Source organism: Sceloporus undulatus, chromosome 2, assembly GCF_019175285.1.
Source record: "Sceloporus undulatus isolate JIND9_A2432 ecotype Alabama chromosome 2, SceUnd_v1.1, whole genome shotgun sequence".
Taxonomy (NCBI): domain Eukaryota; kingdom Metazoa; phylum Chordata; class Lepidosauria; order Squamata; family Phrynosomatidae; genus Sceloporus; species Sceloporus undulatus.
The window spans coordinates 15851189-15871201 of NC_056523.1; the positions used below are offsets into that span (position 1 = coordinate 15851189).

Here is a 20013-nt window from a genome sequence, read left to right on the forward strand (position 1 = left end):
AATACGTGTGTGTGTGTGTGTGGTGTATTGCACGTGCACACACATACATATGCGGTCAATCCATGTAACCTAATTCTCCAAAAATGCTCCAAAACTCCAGGACACAAGCTAATGAATAAATAAATTATTTTATTTACAAATCAGAATGTATAAATGATATGATAAAATAAATCACAACCAGCAGCTGTTACATCACACGCTGACGGGGGAGGCACACTCACAAACAAACAACAAACAAGCTTCATTTATAAACCGCTTCATACCACCGAAGCAGTGTCTAAGTGGTTTACAACTGTAAGCTATTTGCCCCACACAATCTGGATACCATTTTAGCGACTCTTCGAAGGATGCAAGCCTGAGTCAAGCTGGGCCCTTTTGCTGGTCTTGAACCACAACCTTGTGGTTTTGAGTGAGTGGCTGCAGTGCAGGCATTTAACCACTGCGCACCAGGGCTCCACAGATAACACACACATATACACACAGCAATAAAAAAGGGGAGAGCAAATAAATTATACCCGTTGACTGTTTCTGCACAGCTTTCGGGGGGGGGGGGGTTGTTGGAAAAGACAAACACACATGCACAGCAATACACATAAAATAAAAATACCTGCAGGCTGTTCCTTCACAGCTGGGGGGGGGTTCACAGGCGCGCGCACACACACACACACACACACACACGTGTGTTGTGTGCACGCATAGCAATACACAAAATAAAAATACCTGCTGGCTGTTACTTCACAGCTTGCAGGGGGTCGGGCACCACACCACACCACATTGGGGAGCCTGGTGGGGTGCACCACATGCAGAAGTGGTTTAGCCACAAGACTCGTGTTTACAGACAAGCTCTTAAAGAGGTACTATTCCAGTGTGACTCCTCTAGCTGCCTCTGTTGCATGCTGGGATTGGCAGTTTTAAGGAGGGTATTTAGAATCCACAGGCAGAGAAGTTCAGCTCCTTAAAACTGCCAATCCCAGCATGCAACAGGAGGCTGCAGAGGAGTCACACTGGAATAGTACTCTTTAAGAGCATAGTGTGATAAACATCTCTGCCTGTCCATGCGCAGATGTGCTTGGATGATCGCCTTCCCCAGGGATTCAGTACGCCTTTGTGCTGGAATGGTAAAAGGACTGGTTAGAATTTGATGGTTGTTCCTTCTCCCATCCACCCCTAAATTTTAAGTGGGGGAAACTTACCTCCCTGCAGCTCGCCCTTCACCTCTGCATCCTCTGCCTCAGCTGGGCAATGTGGGCAACCAATGCTGCATTGTGCCTCCAGTTGGTCTACGCGGGCATCAGTGGAAGACAGGAGATAGCGGCAGCAAGGGCAAGCTAGCAAAGATGAGTCTGTGGCAGGCAGGCAGGCAGGCCCCAAACCACACAGCCCAAAAGAATACAGGCCAGAAGAACACAGGCCAGAAGAAACACAGGCCAAAACAAACACAGGCCAACGCACCGGCTGATGCCCCAAATCTGGCTTCCAGAGTTAGGGCCTTGCCCTGTAAAACTTTTGCGGGCCAGCAGATGGCGCTCAGGTGGTTTTGCGCATGCAGGAAATGCTGCGGCTTGCTTGCAAACTTTTGCGTGACAAAGGAAAAACCCATTCTCTGCGTGGCTTTCTAAGAGGAAGGAGTCCAGGACCATTTAGGATCAATTTCAAGTTATTGGCAAAGGATTCGGAGAGAAGATTCAAGGTACCCCAAAGCTAAGAATCACCCTCCGGATAGGGTAAAATGAAAAGGCTGGCCTGGGGTACCCCTTGGGATTGCAGTGTTGCCCTCTCTGCTGCATGGCGACCATTTTCCAAGGGAACATTTGGAGCCTCCAAAGTCTGGCATCCAGGGGGAGCCTTGGCAGGGAGAAAAAAAACCAATATGTAATATATGTATATAAAAGGTCAGATAGATAGATAGATATATGATGCATATATATAGTACATATTAAGATTTAGACCTGCTGTGTTTCTGAGGGGATGAGGAGTTTCAGAGGCACCTGAACTCTAACCATAGAAAACCTCGCTATTATAATAGAATATTGGAGCAGATGCGATCAAGAGAGCATGACAGAATGCCTGAGGAATGCAGGACAAAGTGTAAAATAATGAAGCAAAACTATACAAATGTTTGCTGCCACAATGCAACCAGCGGCAAGTCTAGGGTGACGTGTCCGTATTTATGAAATGGATAGATTCATGCAAGGCAGCCGGACCTTCCAGCAATGGACTAAGCAGAAGCATCGATTGGCCACAGCAGGGTACCATGGAGGGCTCTGAGGGTAGCTAGGAGGGCGTCACCCTTCCTCCTGTTCCTGCTGAGGAAGCAGAGCCCAGGAATGCCCAACAACAGCATACCGACAGTATGTAGTGCAGCCTTTTTGTGTGTGTTGTTTTTTGCATTGTGCCCTCAATGTTGTCTCAAATCAACCATGTCCCCAGTGTTATTGACACCTCTTTCATGATCAGTTTCAAATCCGTTCCATTCAATGTGCCTAGTGCATAGATCAGTCATTTTCATCTTAAGTTCACCAGCCTATTTCCTAATCCCTGGAAGTGAATTGTTGTTTTGGAAGGCCCAAAATACAAAGGGAAAGCTGTTGTTCATCGGTTCACTCTGTATCATAACTCTTGTCAATTTGTTTAATGCCCCCTATCTGTAGTACTTTCTCTACATGTGTTTTCATATTTGTCTCATCTTCCCTACCATCTAGAAAGGAAGAGGTGGGCCCGATCTATTATGCCGTCCCGAAGGAGGAGCTTGAGGCATTGGACGTGTCGGGAGGCCAGGAGCAGGAGGATCTACACAGCCGTGGAGAAGGTGTAGAGACACTTGTTGCAAAATAGTAACACTATGCTGCCCATTTTTTTCCAATTTTGTCTTCTGAAAGTACAGTGACAAGTGTGAAAAAGAACCATACAAGTTCCCCCACTCCAAGGCTGGAAATCCACTGTTTATTTGCAAGTCCTAGAGGTGTTGCCATTATATTAAGAAATCAAACCAGGTATATAAATCCTAGATGCAGGAAGTGAGGAATAGTCCCAATGGGCCAAATTCAAAGCCTCCAACATAGGCTTCACAATCACTGTATAGCAGCAAGCTAGCTCGGCTCTGTTACTCAGTGCACTGCAAAGTTTTCTCGCTGGTTTTTTGGGATATTTACAGCCCACGTTATTTTACAGAATTATAACTAACTAGCCCTGTTTTCCCTGTTTTCTTTTTTATCTTGCAGATACAATCGTGGAAGGCCGGGAGGACGCCCTCCTAGTGAAACACAAAATGATGTTGCAGCAGTCATCCCTCAACCCCCTAGAGCTCATGGTGGTAGGTATGTGTATCTAGAGATATAGGTATTCTTGATTGTACGTTCCATGCACTTTCCACAAGCTTGTAACTGTGGAGATTTATACCAGAGCAAAGAAGTATTCCCACTGTATATGTTCAATTGATCCCCAAGTCAGAAGTGCAGCATTCCATGGTTTTTGCAGAGGGGCCGAAAAGGTCTCAGCACTTGTTGCATTGCAGGTAATGAATGATCGCATTGCAGGAAATAAGAGTGCCGCCTCACTAACAGTGGCGACTAACATCTATGTGATTCTTTTCTTCTGCAGAGCGAGAAATGGAATGAAGAGGCCTGGAGTAGTAACATCTCCCAGTGCAAGAACACGGAGGTTAGAGATGGTAGGGAAAGAAGGAGGAACACATTGCCAACTCCATCATCGGCACATGGGAGGCAAGAATGGAGACTGTTCAGGCGCCAGAACAGGGCAATCTCAAACAGGCAGCACAGGCAGTGGCAGCATGAGTCGGAACTACTGCAGCAATGGATGGACACCTGCACTTCAGAACCTAAAGCTTGCAGGCAGGAAAGCATGAAAATCGGAGCGTGCTTTCAAACCATGGCCACATATGCAGCTGAGATGATGGAGGCCAAAAGGGCTGATACAGCTCTGACGGAGAGCACGTCAAGGTAAATGAATCCCTGGCTGCCCTACAGATGGAACTCCTTAGGGCAAAATCACACATTTTAAATGCTGGAAATGCTATGGGGCAAGCTGGGAGGGAGTGACCTTCACTGGCCATCAAAGAGGCCAAAGGCTCAATGTAAAGGAAACCTTACCCAAGAACTCCCACCCAGGTTGGGGGGGAATCCTCCCATAATGTAACAGTGGAGGATACAGAGACCAGGAGAGATACCGGTTCCCAGATGACACTGCCTGTGTTGAAATCCCAATGCACTGGACAAGCACTGCTGCGAACAAGGGAAGAGAGGTGAGAGAAAGCAAATATACTCACCATGATGCTGGTGCTGTCTCTGCAAGCCATCCAAAACACCAAACGAACATCAATTTCTCCCTACGGGCCATGGACATTGTTTTATAATGTTACGTTTTGATATGCTTACAATGGTTTTGGTTTTATTCTACTTTTCTACTTTAAAGGTTTATGTTTACTTTAAGGTTGCACTGTTGTTGTAGTGACTGAGTTCGTGTTCTACCTCAGCCACCACACCACCCCCAATGATCAAAGTATGTGCTTTTCCCCTATGGGCTGTGGGCATTGTTTTATACATGTAATAGTTTGATATGGTTTAAATCTTTATCGTTTTTGTTCTACGGTTGCACTTTAAAAAGTTTAGTTTTACATAGGTTTCACTGTTGGTTGTGTTGTTTGCTTTTTTTTTGTCAAACTCAGTGCTCCTAACACTTGGTTCCATAATAAAACTTGACAAAACATAAAAATCTGTGACGTGCGTGAAGCCATGCAGTGTTGCTTTGAAAGATACATATCCAATGATGATTTCCCAGCCATATGGTCTTCTTGAGGAGGTGCTTCTCAACGGCCTGGCACACCTAGATACATATTACAGCTGCTGTGGAGACCCCAATCTAAACTGCAGGGCCACCTTCTGATACATCAGCTGGTTGGTAAGCCACCAATGGGATGGTGAGCCCTCTCCTCCACTGTGATGGCCCTCCTCATCAGGTGTTCTTCCTGTGGGGCTGGAGACATCGCCAACTCAAGATTGTGCGGTGGGCATGCCGTGAGGCGTCATGGGCAAGTCCCACATCATTGTCCCACATGTGGTTACCTCTCTCCCACCAGCCCGCCCATCGGTGGCCGGATCCAGTAGCGCCGGGTTCCAGCATGTGTTGCAAGGTGAGCCAAAAACCCAGTTATATCGCCTTGCCTTAAGAGCTGGCAAACATCCCTAGTGGAGAGACCCCCAACCCCCTGGATCTCATCCACACACGCAGGAATCTCAGCACCCCCTGCGCCTTTCCTTCCTCCAAGCCACAGCTGCTGGTACCTGGCAAGCAGCGTGGTCATAATAGATGCATGCTGGGGCTGCGTTGCGGGGGACATGGCAAAATTCCTGAATAAAAAAGGGAATTCATGTGAAAGGAACACCCAAGGAGATGGAGCTAACATGCACGCAATCATGCGATAAGGCAAAACAGGAAACAGGAAGCGTTCCTTTCCTCTCGCTGCCCCCGGAAGCATAAAAGGTCAGGATGCGTCCAAACCCCCACTGACAGTGCAACGGTGCTGATTCAAATAGTTGAAACCGCATGGTATGCACTGGTGTGGTAAAACAATTTGCCTCCACTCCTCCGCTTGCATGAATTGCATCACGTGATTTGGAAGAATGACGGAAGGGCAACCAGTGTGATAAAACATTCACATTATAATGTGAATCCACATTGTTGGATCCGCACTCATGTCGGAACTGATGTGCAAAAACTTCCATCTGATATACTCCTTTGTTTTTTCTGATATAACTGTGGTGTCCTTGGGAAGGTGCAGCAGAATAGACTCTCCCCCTTTGTTTAAATTAAAGATAATGGAAGGATCTAGCTGGAGATTCCATGGCAGGCAGAAAGTCTGAATCATGTTACAATCCCTACAAAGATGCTGAAAATCTGCAAAGGCCACGCTTAGTTCTCTTTTCCATTCCAGGCCTGGGTACTGTATTTTTCTTTGGGAATTTCTGTATCACCTTCACCTTCTCTGTCTCTTCTGTTGTCTCTGGATTATCATAATCCTTACTAAAGTGATATTAATCTGCTTTAATTTTTTTATTGCTCATTTGAAAATCTCTCAATCTTAGAGGCTCACTGATGTGTCAAATCTCTCCCCCCCCCCCCGATCTATCATTTCGTTATCTTTGCCATGTCAGTGCTTTTGCTGTTAGTAAAACTGGGGTTGTATTTCTATTACCCACCCTGATCCATTTCTCAAAATCTGCTTTTAAGGGAGACACCATGGTCGCAAAGGTGGTTTTCCCGGGGTAGGCTCTTCCATTGCAATCTGGGTGTGCTGACCTCTGTGATTTCCCTGGGTGGGGAAACTTGACTGCATAATTTGTGGTAGTGGGGGACTGTGTTCGCGCTTTCCCCTGGAAAAAAAATCTGCTTTTAGAGAGTGTAATGCTTTCTGACATCTACACCTTTACTTTTGTATATTTCTTCAATTTGGATTGAAAATATAATTCTTCCTCGGCTCTTTTCCTCGCCTCCTGTGTTCCTCCCTGTTTTGGTCCCTTCATTATTTTTGGTCTTCTTTGTATCATAAGACTGGCAACAGGGCCTTGTTCTTTTCATATATAGTTAAAACTGAACATCTAGCTTTTAAGATGTGCTGTGTTAGAACTTTATCACACAAGGCGTGAAAATTGGAATTAGAGCAGGATGGCAGTGTCTATGACTCTCCCTTTTCACATGACTGTGTCTGTCCGGTAACTATTTTGTTGTCCCTCCATTGCTGGAGCACTGCCTCTCATTGACTGGCAGCACCTGTCAATGTTTCCCGGTCGTGTTTCTTTTCCACTGTTGATTCAAGTGCTATAAGTTCCTCTTGAAGCAGTTCCAGTATGCAAGCAATCCATGATGTGAGCAGGCATCATTCTGCTCATCTCCCCTCCTTGTTGCTATTCTTGAGCAGGCTGTTTTTGTCCTCCCCCCATTTCCTTTCTTTTCTTTTCTGTTACTTAATACATTGTCATGATCATGCAATTACGTTAAAAATAAAAATAAATACAGACCAAAAGATATTCTGGGAAGAGGATAGGGCAGGAAAGCAGGGCTATGGAGGCCAGTGTGAGGAAGGCAGACGTTGAAACAGAAACAGCACCTTGGCAGTTTGAAAGAGCTGTGCAATAATGAGTGTCTCCAACCCAGTGTGTTTGTATTTCCTAGGGCATAGACTAAAAAGATTGTGGTGTCTTACGAACTTGGTGTGATGAAGTCCTTAGTATTTTGAAGTGAATTAATGGGGAAGGGGACAGTGAAGTAAAATGAGCAGAGCTTGGAAAGATTTTTGGAATTCAACTCCCAAAATCTCCCAACAGAATGGTAATTGGAAAAGTGCCATAGTAGCTGGGGACTCTAGTTGTACCCCAAAAAGTAACTTACAGACTCAGGAGATAAGCATGGGAGATGCTGACAGGCTGGCTTTGTATTCAGTATGTTAATATTGCTGAAGTCTTAATGGTTGTTTTCTGCTTCAGCCTACTTCCTAAGCTTACTTTTTTTGTTTTAAGTATTTTTGTTTCAAGTATTTTTGTTTCCTGATTCTACTTTATTTCCAAAGGTGAACACAGAAAATTGCACTTACCCACAGTTTGGCCAGGATATTTTACAAAAAAACCAAGCCTTTCCAAATATCAACGCATTCATACAGGAGAAGAACCATATAAATGCTTGGAGTGTGGGAGATGCTTTACTCAGAAATCACACCTCGTGAACCATCAGAGAGTCCATGTGGAAAAGACATTCTACAAATGCTTGGAGTGTGGGAAATGCTTTGCTCAGCAGTCAAAATTTATGATCCATCAGAGAATCCACACAGGTGAGAAGCCATATAAATGCCTAGAATGTGGTAAGTGCTGTACCACCAAATCCAATCTTACAAGCCACCGGAGGATCCACACAGGGGAGAAACCCTGTATGTGTCTAGAATGTGGGAAATGTTTTGCTTGGAAATCTCATCTTCTGGTGCACCAGAGATTCCACACAGGGAAATTTCCATATAAATGCTTTGAGTGTGGAAGGTGTTTTAGTCAAAAATCATCTCTCTTGGATCACCAATCCATCCACACAGGAGAGAAACATCATAAATGTGTGGACTGTGGGAAACGGTTTCGTCAAAAGTCATCTCTCAGGGACCACCAAAAAGTCCACACAGGACTGAAATTGTATAAATGTTTGGACTGTGGGAAGAGTTTTGCTCAACCTTCAATCTTTGCAAAGCACCAGAGAGTCCACACAGGAGAGAAACCATATAAATGCTCGGAGTGTGGGAAGTGTTTTGCTTATGCCACATCCTTTGCAATACATAGGAGAGTCCACACAGGAGAGAGACCCTACAAATGCATAGCATGTGGGAAGTCTTTTGCCGATCCCTCAACCTTTGCAAGACACCAGAGAGCCCACACAGCAGAGAACGTATATAAATGCTTGGAATGTGGAAAATATTTTGGCCGCAAATTACAGTTCTTGAGACACCAGAAGGTCCATGTGGAAGTAAAATCCTTTAAATGCTTGGCATGTGGGAAGTGTCTTGCTAGCAGATCCAACTTCATAAGACATCAGAGAGTCCATACTGGAGAGAAACCATATCGGTGTTTACAGTGTGGGAAGTGTTTTGCAGCAAAAGCACATCTCACACGGCATGAGAGAGTCCACACAGGAGAGAAGCCTTACAAGTGTTTGCGTTGTGAGAAATGTTTTGCTGATTCTTCGGCCTTTGCCATACATAGGAGAGTCCACACTGGTGAGAAACCTTATAAATGTTTGGAGTGTGGGAAGTGTTATGGTGATTCCTCAACCTTGGCTAAACACAAAAGAGTCCACACAGGGGAGAGACCCTATAAATGTCTTGCATGTGGGAAGTGCTTTTCTGAACCGTCAACGTTCTCTAAACACCGGAGAGTTCACACAGGAGACAGAACTTTTGACTGTGTCGAGTGTGGAAAACGTTTTGCTGACAAATCTCATTTCATGAGACATCAACGAGTGCACACAGAGGAGAAACCTTTTAAATGCTTAGAGTGTGGGAAGTGCTTTGCTGATCCTTTACCCTTAGCTAAACACAAGAGGCTTCACCCAGCAGAGAGAACCCACAAATGCTTGAGATGCCAGCAAAGTTTTATTCAAAGTGCAGACCTCACAAGACATCAGAGAACCTGTGCAGCGGACAAACCTTATACCTGTTTGATGTGTGGTGATTGTTTTCCTTCAACATCAGCTCTTATCAGTCATGAGAGGACCCATGTGGATGAACTGTATTATGAACGATCTAAACCCCTATAGAAGAGAGTGGAGCATATTTTGATGGTGAAAATGTGCAGGTGAGAGTTGTTTTAAAGTATATAACATATTGCCCATGACAGAAATATTTTATCATTGATGAACCCTATATTTTGTGCCAAAGTAGAAGTGGGCAGAGCTTGGATTACAGTTTCCTGTAGTCCAGGGGGATTGTGAGAGTTGTAATTTTAAAAAAGCAGTTTTTCTAGGCTCTGAAATAGATGATAGGATGAGCTGCAAGGATCAGCTGCTGGAAGACAGAGGTGGTGTCTGAAAAGGAGGGTTCTAATTCTCTCTGACCTTGCTAATTTTGGTTTCATAATTCTAATATAAATTGAAAAACACTGCTCCTACAATAAAAAACAAATACATAAATAAAGTTATGATTGGAAATTGTTATTTAACTAATAACTAAATAAATACAGTGGGCCCTTGTTATCCGCTGGGGTTTGGTTCAATATGGATAACAAAATCTTTGGATGCTCAAGTTCCATTCAATACAATGGCACAGAAAATGTATAAAATGGCAAAATGAAGGTTTCCTTTCCAGAAATTATATATATTTTAAAGCATTTTCAAGCCGTGGATGCTGAATCCATGGATAAAAAGTCTGTGGATAAGAAGGCTGACTAATACATTTGAAACTACGGTTTTAGTCATGTATTTGTTTTTATCATAATCCAGCCCTGGCCAAAATGAATGAAAACATTAAAATTATCAATTTTCTAGTCTCACTTTCTGTCTATATATTTCAGCTACCTGGAATTAGTAAACTATACATCATTAGCCTGTGGAACTAAGTTCCATTGAGTTCAACTCAACCTACAACTAGGAAAATGTGTACTGTATATGATGGCAGCATAAAAGGATGAGAGAACTTGTAGTTCTACCGGCTGTAAGTAAATAAGAAACAGCACAAATGTCAAGAGAACAGATTTGATCTTGCAGTTTCAAGTTTGTGGCATGATCTCTCACTGACTGATGTTAAGTTAACAAAGTTTGCATAGAGTTAGTGAAGGAAACAGGAAAGTGATTAATACCAGTTCAGACTGTCACATTTGCCCAGCATGGTGCTGTCTGCTCTGAGTCATTGTGGTTCTCCATTTAAAACAGGAGTATATAACTTGCTAGAACTATATTTTTTTAAAATCCATTTTCAAAGAAATCTACCCCACTGTATAATTGCTAATATTACCAATACATTTTTCCATGTAAGAGAATTAGCTGGCCTGGGGAGAAATATATCAACTTAGTACATTTACAAGCAAATCTGATAAGCCCCATGAATATAGTAAGTATAAAATGTAAATCATTTTCAGCCTTGTAATCTCTGAGATCTATAGCTATTAGGAATATGACCCTACCACCAGGATGGCAAAGCAACAGTTATAAAACTATTTTAGGCCAACCACTGAGGCAATCCATTTGAGACAGATCCTATATTTTCCCCTACCTCCATCTTGGAAGACTTCCCACATTGAAGCAGGCAGCCTTAATTTCATATTTTACCAAAAAAAGTGGGGTAGAAGTTTTGTTGGTGTGTGTCTTCAAGTTGTTTCTAACATATGGTGACCCTAAAACAAACCTTTCAGTGGGTTTTCCTGGGCAGGTTTATTCAAAGGAAGTTTGCCTCTGGCTCCCTCTGAGGCTGAGAGAAAAGTGTGACTTGCCTAAGGTTACCAAATGGGTTCACATGACTGAGCACGGATTCAAAGCCTGGTCTCCAGGATTGTAGTCCAGTGCTCAAACCACTACACCACACTGGGTAGAAGTCTAGATAAATAATATACAGATTTGAAACATTCAGATATTTGGGAGCTATAAAAATATTGTACCTTAATTATACAGAATGGGAATGCCTATATGAAAAGGATGGACAACATGTCGCTCCAGGTATTGTTGGACTACAACTGTCATCAGTCAGCCAGCATAGCATTTGGTGAAGGATGATGGTAATGGTTTGGTTGTTGTACTACACTCTGGATACCAGGGTTCAAATCCTTGCTCAGCCGTAGAAACTCATTGGGTGATCTTGAACAAGTCCCACTCTCTCAGCTTCTGATGATGGAAAAGGCATCCTCCATCCCCAAAACAAGTCTTGCCAAGAAGACCTCATGATACGATTGCCTTAGGGTTGCCATAAATTGGAAACGAAACCCCAACAATAACTTGTTTGCCTACTATAGCTCTATAATACGGTTAGACAGCAGTGCAGAGATATGTACAGACTGGGGTGAGAGTATTTTATATAGCTGTTTCCCCTGGTATGTGCAGCATAGCTTTATTTTTTTCACTTATCTTTATAGTAATGCTCCTCGTTCTATGGTAATATGAAGCTCAGCTCTTTATTGCTACTGCTCTTTCTTATTTCCCAATAGACAGACATACTTGTCCAGCCTGTGGAAGCAAGGGGTTTGAAGAAACTATGCAGAATCCAGTTTTCACTGAAAGAAAATTCTGTGAAAGGCTGAAATGGAGGAACAAGGCTCTACGTCAGAGGAGGCCATTCCTAAGGAGGAACTTTCTGCAAAAGGCTAACTTTGTGAATGCTTGAGGAATGGCAACAGTGGATAGTATCTGTTGAGGTCCAAACACATGTCTGTCTTGTATAGGGTTTCTTGGTGCCTTCTCCCCAACTGGAGGCTGCTTTAAATGTTGCCCTAAAAGCTTAAAGTGAGGTGCAGTGGGGTGGGCCAGGACACTGAAGGATGTAGCTTACAGGATTCAGGGACTTTGTCTTACTTGAGTGCAAGTGGAATTCTTGTTTGCCAAGGGAAAACACCTTAAGAGTCAAGGCAATGGAGAAAAAAGCCTTCAGAGACTTTCATATATCTCATTCTCTTGGTCTGTAGTTCCAATAGTCAGTCACTACTGGCTGTGCCGGCTAATGATAGGAGTTGCATGGAGGACCATAGTGTGGTGCCTCTAGTGTGAAACTTACATTATCATCTTTCTATGGTACATACCTCAGCCACACTGCAGGCTCTTGTCCATTTTCAATGAGCATTCAGAAGTTTTCCTCTCCCGTTTGGTTAGTGTTAGTGTCCGCTGTATCGTAATACTTATGTTGTCATCTATATGTATGCCATTACAATGCCCTGGTTGTCATCATTAGAGAAATAGTGGTGTAGCAGCACCTGTGGATCAACAGAGACCTTCAACAAATCAGCAGTTCCCGCAGCACCTCTTTACAAAAGTCTTTTAGACTGAGGCTTTGGTGGGCAGAGAGACATCGAAGAAAACACCATTTTCTGAAAACCTGAAGGGTGAATATTTTTCACAACCATTATGAGATCTTAGCTATATGAAAAAAACTTGCTAAGAGAAATAGCTGTTTTCTTATATGAGGATATATTTTTACAGTCTTTCGTAAAGCATTATTTTTATTAGTACAGGTTGAATATCCTTCACCCGGATTCTGAAATCTGAAATACTCAAACTTTTTGAGCTATGTGCCTGTAATGTATTTGCAAAGCTTGAGAGAGAGAGATGACGGGAGAGATATAGCAATAGCAACAGCAATTACATTTCTATACCGCTTCATACAAAACTAAATAGTCTCTAAGCGGTTTACAAGACGAGAACAAAATTTTCCACCTATGAAAGAATGGAAGGCTGCGTTGACCTTGGACCCCCTCAGGATCAAACTCACAATGTTGTGGTTGTAGTATTGGCATTTAACCATTTTGCCATCAGAGTTCCTGTGAGGATCTGTGAAATGGTGGGAGGCATGGATTTGCACCAAGCACTATGCTCGCTTTCTTACCATTTCACAGCTCTTTGGTCTCTCTCCAGTCTCATTATATATGTGATTCAAAACGAATGGTGCAAAACCAAATAAGAACAGCTTAATTTTTGTATCATTCTTTTTTAATCCCCTGGTATGCATATAAGATATTCCAAAATCCATAATAATACAAAATGCAGAACACTTCTGGTCTCAAATGTTTTGGATAAGGGATACTCAAATCTGTAATGCCTTTGTCCTATAATGAAATCAAGAGGGGTGTGCATGGTTTTCTTCCTCTTCACCTTATTGACCCTGTGAGGTGAATTGGGCTAACTGACCAAAGGCCATTCAGTGAATTTAATTGTTAAATGGGCAACTAAAATATGAACTATCTCATCTGAAAGTCTGTACTACACCAAATCTCAATGTCATTTCAGATGTACCTTGACACATCTTCGCAGAAGGGCTGCACTGGGAAGTTTATCACATGAGGGTGTTATACTGCAGTAGCACTAGGATAGTATTGTTTTCATTCAAACCTCATATCACACATTATTATTATTATTAACCTTTACACAGCACTGTACATACAATCTTTTTAATTAGACGGTTCCCTGCCCTCAGGTTTACAATCTAAAAAGACACAACACAAAAGGAGAAGGGAGTGGTGGTGGGGAAGGGGATGAGGTCCAGCAGTTCTTCTCTACCTCCAAGGCCTGGACCAAGGCAGATGGACTGGAGGGAGGGCTTGGCTTCTTGGAGCTAGCCTGCCTCTCTCTCCCTCAAGATGGTGGCTGAAGGGAGGGCTAGAGGGATGCAAAAGCACCTTTTCCCAATCTGAAATAAAACAGTAATGACGCAAAAGCACCTTTTCCCAATCTGAAATAAAACAGTAATGACCTCCTTTCCGGTTCCTTTTCTGTTAGCGTCTCTGATGCAAAAGTCTCATTCCGAATCATGGCACTTTTTGGTCCAGTGTTCTCTTGCTGGCTTGGATGCCCGTCCTGGCTTGGATGCCAACTACAGTCTCCTTCAGGTGGCTAGGTTAGGAGGAGGCCAGCTAAATAAAATACTGCATATTTATATGTCTTGTTTTTAAGAATGGCTTCTGATTTTTCTAAAACAACAATGTTGGAGCAGGGAAGTAGTTGGGACAGTGGAAGATATGGAGAAAGCATTTTAAAATGATTTAAAAAACCTGACAGTGAAGGAGGAACAGATAACATAGGTGCATTCTGTTGTATGTTAGTATTATAGGATTTAATGATATATTATTGACATTGAAGACTTTATAGAGTCTTCGACATTGGGCTGCCCCCTTTCCACCCATTAGCACAGTGTGCTCATGCATAAAACTCATTAGCTCAGTCAGTTATGGAGCTTGGGGTGGGCTAATTCAGTTGTGCAGTTATGGCTTCCTTTAAAAGAAAAGTCTGTGCTTACTGGTGGCATTATTAGATTTGGTGTCTCTCCAGTGCAGTAACTTGTGGTGTCATTCTAAGCTTGGAGCCACCAGGACAATAGTTCCTCAGTAGATTGGGCCACTGTAGAATAGAAATGCTCTGGTCTACTTACTGCCAATGGCTGGTGGATCAGGACACCCTAAGGGATTATTTTGTGGACTGGAATGTTCTGGTCTACCCACTTTGTTCACAAGTCCTGAAGGGATCCAGGTGCCACTAGGTGATGGAAGAGGGCTCCAGGAGTTCACTGTGGTGTGCTGATAGCACCCCAGCCAGTTGCTTGCTGCTTCTGGGTGGGTGGTCTGGGTCCTTCTCGGGACCTTCAGTCACTGGGGATCCTGATTTACCCACAGAGAGGTGCAGCAATACAGTCCATACTTGAAGGCAGGTACCCCCCTCCCACGGTGTCACTTGGTGCAGTCTATACCCTCATAGAAACTCCCCTGATGCCTGTTCTAAATATTACCTAGCTGGTACCAGTTCATCATAAAGTGTAAAGATATGCAACTGAGCACTAAAGTCAGAATTGTCCGAGCCATTGTATTCCCCTTCACCATGTATAGGTGCAAGGGCTGGACAGTAAAGAAAGCTGACAGAAAGAAAATCAATTCATTTGAGATGTGGTGCTGGAGAAGAGTGCTGAGGATACGTTGGAAAGCTAAAAAGATTAAACAAATGGGTCCTAGAACAGATTGAGCCTGAAATTTCCCAGGAAGCCAAGATGATGAAACTGAGATGGTTGTACTTTGGACACATCATGAGAAGGCAAGATTCATTAGAAAAGACAATAATGCTGGGAAAGGTGGAGGTATGTAAAACGAGAGGAAAACCGCGTGCCAGATGAATGGACTCAATTAGGGTGGTCACGGGGATTAATTTGTGAATTTGTTAGACTTAAGCAGAGCAGTGAAAGACAAGGAATCTTCGAGGTGTTTCATTCACTGGGTCGCCATGAGTTGGGCTTGACTCAAGGGTAGTTAACAACCACCAGCAGCACTTCATCACAGGTAGCACAGTGGTTAAATACTGGTCCTGTAGCCACAAGGTTGTGGGTTTGATCCCAGAACTCCCATGGTTGACTATAAAATGAATCCCCAGCTTATTAGGGACAACTGACTTGCAGACTGTAAACCTCTTAGAGAATGCTGAGTTCACTATGAAGCGGTATAGAAATGTAAATGCTTTAGCTGTGCTTACAATAATCTCACTGTGAAGTAGTTGAAACCAAATTAAGCTGATTGGCCCAAGGTTACTCCATAAATTTTATGACCCAACTGGGACTAGAACTAGAATTTCTCTGAATTTCAGTCCAACAGTGTCTCCATTCTACACTGATTTTAGTTTCTCTTCCCTACACAGTGTCACTGATACAGCACCACTTCAGACTACGGCGGAAGATTAAAATGAAATCTAGAATTAGCCACCTAGGATACTGTTGTCTTTCAACGTCAGAGAGGCCAACAAGATCTGCCAATGGAGGACAGAATACTTTGCCCAGCCTCTATCAGAACTGGATAGCATGGCCCTGTTTTCCGCCTTTATAAAATACTCTGGTATGTTTGAAGGGCTGTCAGATGGAAATTCTTGCGTTCAAAGGCTGGTCTCCAGTTCAAGTCTAGTTCAAAGATAAAGAAGGGAAAGCACACTAAACTGGTCTAGCCCACGAATCACAGGCAGAACATGGCCTTCCTCCCTCCGTCTCCCTTATCTGGAATTTCGAAATATTCCAAAATCCAAAGCTTTCTTCACAAGTGATTGAGACAGGGACACCTTTGCTCTCTGGTGGTTCAATGTACACAAACTGTTTCAATCACGAACAAAATTATTAAAGAAAGAAAGACTAAGGATCTCCCCAAAACCACATAGTTGGGAGGAGAGGCCTGCCTGCACAAATATCCCTCTATACCATTTGAACTGAGGACAACAACAACCACATCTTGACAAAATGTAGATCCATGACTAACAAGATTTTTTCCTCCTGCATGTGGGAGACCCAGCATGATGTAGTTAGTGGTTTGAGTGTTGGACTGGGACACTGGGGGACCTGCTCGGCCATGAAACCTGTCAGGTGACCTTGGGCAAGTCACACTCTCTCAGCCTCAGGGGAAGGCCATGGCATCCCCCCCCCAAAAAAAGCTTGCCAAGAAGACCCTGTGATAGTGTTATTTTAAGGTTGCAATATGTTGGGGATGACTTGAAGGCATAACAACAACACCCCCTCCACACACGCACACACCTCACATACGCCATCCTAAAACCACAGAATACATTACACTACCCAACACACTCCACAACACTCCACACAGAAAACACAGACACCCCCACTTCACCACCTAGCCACAGAACACAGACACCCCACTCTCTTCCATCCCACACATTCCACCACAGAACACACCCACCTCTACATCACCACAGAACATGCTATGCCACACTACATACCACACAGAACCCACCCACCACCACACCACACACACCACATTACATACCACACTACACCACACATCACACTATACACCACACAGAACACACTGAACACTACAATACCACAGCACACTACACAGCACATGGCACACACCCACCACCACAGCACACACTACACAGCACACACCACTACACCACCATATTACATACCACACTACACCGCACATCACACTATACACCGCACAGAACACACAACCACAGAACACACTACATCACACAACCACAGAACACACTACATCACACCACATACCAAGCACAACACACTCACCATCACAGAACCACACCACACCACTCACACACACACACACACACACACAGATGCTGCCAAGGATGGGTTCATTAGTTAGACAGAAGTGGGAGAAAGACTACGTTTCCCGGCAGCCACCGGGCTCCGCGCCTGCCAGCGACTTCAAAGCCCCAGCGTTTGATTGGCTGGGATGGAGGTTGCGCATGCGCGGAGCGGCTGAACCTCAATAGTGAGTGAGGAGGGGGGCGTGTAAGCGTCTAGAGGGAGAGAGAGGCTGGTTCCCGGGGGAGAGCCTCCAGCAGCGTTCCATTCTTCGCAAATGCAGGTAGGGAGGGGACGCGCGTGCTGTGTGTCACGAAAGACAGAGAGAGAGAGAGAAGGGACTCTTTTGCAGAGGGTTTGCTTAGCAGAGCAGAAGTGGGGGCTCTTCTCCTTCTCTTTGTCTGATGGAGCCCCTCTACTTTCACCCACTCCTCCCAACATCCTTTCACCTTTAAAATAAATGCTTTGTGTAATAATTAAGTGTAAAAGTTTGGGGGTAAAGTATAAGAGAGAGGGAAGAGGATAGTGAAGCAGGCAAAAAATAATTATCTAATTATGACCTCTTAAAATGGCGTAGAATATTAATGATGATGATGATGATGATGATGATATCTGACTTTGTAGTAGCTTTGCAGTTTTTTTGTTGTTAGGGTGCATATCTTCATCTTTGTAGGGGGATAATGCAGTTTGGCCCCACTTTTAAGTGATGTGGCTGCATCCTATGGAATCCTGGGATATGTAACTTGATATTTAGACTTGTTCTGAGTGCATCTATACTGTAGGGAACAATGCACTTTGACACCACTTGTAAGTGTTGTGGCTGCATCTTATGGGAGTCTGGGATTTGTAGTTTGGTGGTAAAGGGGGGTGTTTGGCTATGTTTAGGTGCATCTACACTGTAGAGAATAATGCAGTTTGACACCACTTTTAAGTGATGTGGCTCCATCTTATGGAATCCTGGGATTTGTAGTTTGGTGGTGGAGGGGGCTGTTTAGACTTGTCTGGGTGCATCTACACTGGAAATAATGCACTTTGACCTCACTTTTAAGTGGTGTGGCTGCATCCTATAGTGTATCCTGGGATTTGTAGTTTGCTAGGGGGCTATTTAGACTTCTCAGGGTGCATCTACATTGTAGAAGTAATGTAGTTTGACACCACTTTTAATCCTGAGATGTGTAGTTTGGTGGTTTGAGTGTTGGACTGTGACTCTGGAGACCAGGGTTTGAATCCTTGCTCAAGCATAAAAACCTATTGAGTAACCTTGGGCAAGTCACACTCTCTCAGCCTCACAGGATGGCAGTGGCAAACCTCCTCTGAAGAAACTTGCCAAGAAAGCATTATGATAGGTTCTCCTTAGAGTTACCATAAGTCAGAAATGATTTGGAGGCACCCACCACCACCAACAAAAAAAGCATCACCAGCAGTCTTTTTGCAGAGAAGGGGAAAGACCTTGTGATGCTACAAATGCACCGCAGAAATAAAGCCCTTTGACATTACTTTGAATGCTCTGACTCCATCCTGGCATTTGTATTTTGGTCAGGCACCACCAGCACCCTTTGGCAGAGAAAGAAAAAGACCTTGCAAAACTACAGATCCCAGGATTCCATAGGATGGACCTTTGTTGTTGTGAGCCTCCAAGTCACTTCTGACTTTGGCAAGATTCTTCTAGTTTTAATTTTTTTAAAACAAACTTTATTGATATTGTTTCAAACTTACACCAACATAGACAGACAAACACAAGCAAACTAACTAGAGTACTAACTGTATTCTCCATACATACACTGTAAAACATGACTTCCAAGTGTTAAAGTTATCAGTTATAACCTTTCTGTAACTCGACTTTGAATAAATACCAGTTTGTTCTGTCTGTCTGTCCCACCCACGTCCAGTGTATTTCCTTATTTAAAAAAAGAAAGAAAACTCAGTTTCAGATATTGACATTATTCAGTAAATAATATAAATTAATTGACCTATTATTTTGGTTTAGTGTCCTCAGGTCACTGTGTTTTTATAAATACATATAATGTATCATATACCCTCGTCTCTCAAAAGTTTATTCACTCCTACTAAAACATCTGACCATTCATTTTGAAATTCGTCCAGTGACTTATCTCTTAACAAACACGTCAATTTATCCCTCTCTATATATTCCAAAATTTTCCATAACCTGTCATTTTCTGTGGGGATGTTCTTCAGAGATTGAAGATTTTTCAGAGGAGGCTTGCCATTGCCATTCTGAGGTTGAGAGAGTGTGACTTGCTCAAAGTCACCCAGTAGCTTTTCATGGCCGAGCCAGGCTTCTAACCCCTGATCCTCCAGAGTCTTAGTCCAATATTCAAACCACTATGCCATGCTGTCCCTCTTTTAGGATGAAGATACAGCACTTTAGAAAGTGCTGTCAAGCTGCATTATTTCTACAGTGCAGATGCACCCCAGATCTCCCAAATCCTAGTCTATCCTTCTAACCACTACACAAAACTGCTTAGATTTTTCTTTGTTTCAAATAAACCAGAACAAACGCATCCTTTAAAGGTATGTGATTTGTTCTCCCTTCTTTATCCTTTTTCTGTCATGGGCCCAGAATTTGGATCTCAGGGTCTGGGTCTGAGATTCTTTGTGATTTTTATTTTTGCAAAAGTCCCCTGCTCCAAATCCACCCTCAAAACCCAGCCTGCGTCCTTGGCTGCTTAACTGCATCAATAATAATAATAATAATAATAATAATAATAATAATAATAATAATAATAATA

The 20013-nt window shown here is 43.3% G+C and overlaps 3 protein-coding genes and 1 non-coding gene across 8 annotated transcripts in view; 3 read left to right on the plus strand and 1 right to left on the minus strand.

Moving 5' to 3' along the window:
• The window catches only part of LOC121921062 (serine/arginine repetitive matrix protein 2-like), a 148693-nt gene that overhangs the window by 78742 nt on the left and 49938 nt on the right, over positions 1-20013 (minus strand). The gene's annotated exons all lie outside the window — the stretch shown is intronic.
• Positions 1-20013, plus strand: part of LOC121921074 — a 45347-nt gene that overhangs the window by 2263 nt on the left and 23071 nt on the right. The gene's annotated exons all lie outside the window — the stretch shown is intronic.
• Positions 6231-6392, plus strand: LOC121924483. The gene has a single exon (XR_006102621.1). It is a non-coding gene; the product is annotated as a U1 spliceosomal RNA (small nuclear RNA).
• The window catches only part of LOC121921068 (zinc finger protein 501-like), a 58721-nt gene continuing 56126 nt past the window's right edge, over positions 17419-20013 (plus strand). Inside the window, exon 1 of one of the 3 annotated variants that reach the window (XM_042448548.1) lies at positions 17419-17546. In XM_042448548.1, the coding sequence (XP_042304482.1) occupies positions 17541-17546 (6 nt within the window). In that variant the 5' untranslated portion in view covers positions 17419-17540. The remainder of the gene's footprint in view (positions 17547-20013) is intronic. The other 2 variants (XM_042448550.1, XM_042448549.1) reach the window with 2 other exon arrangements.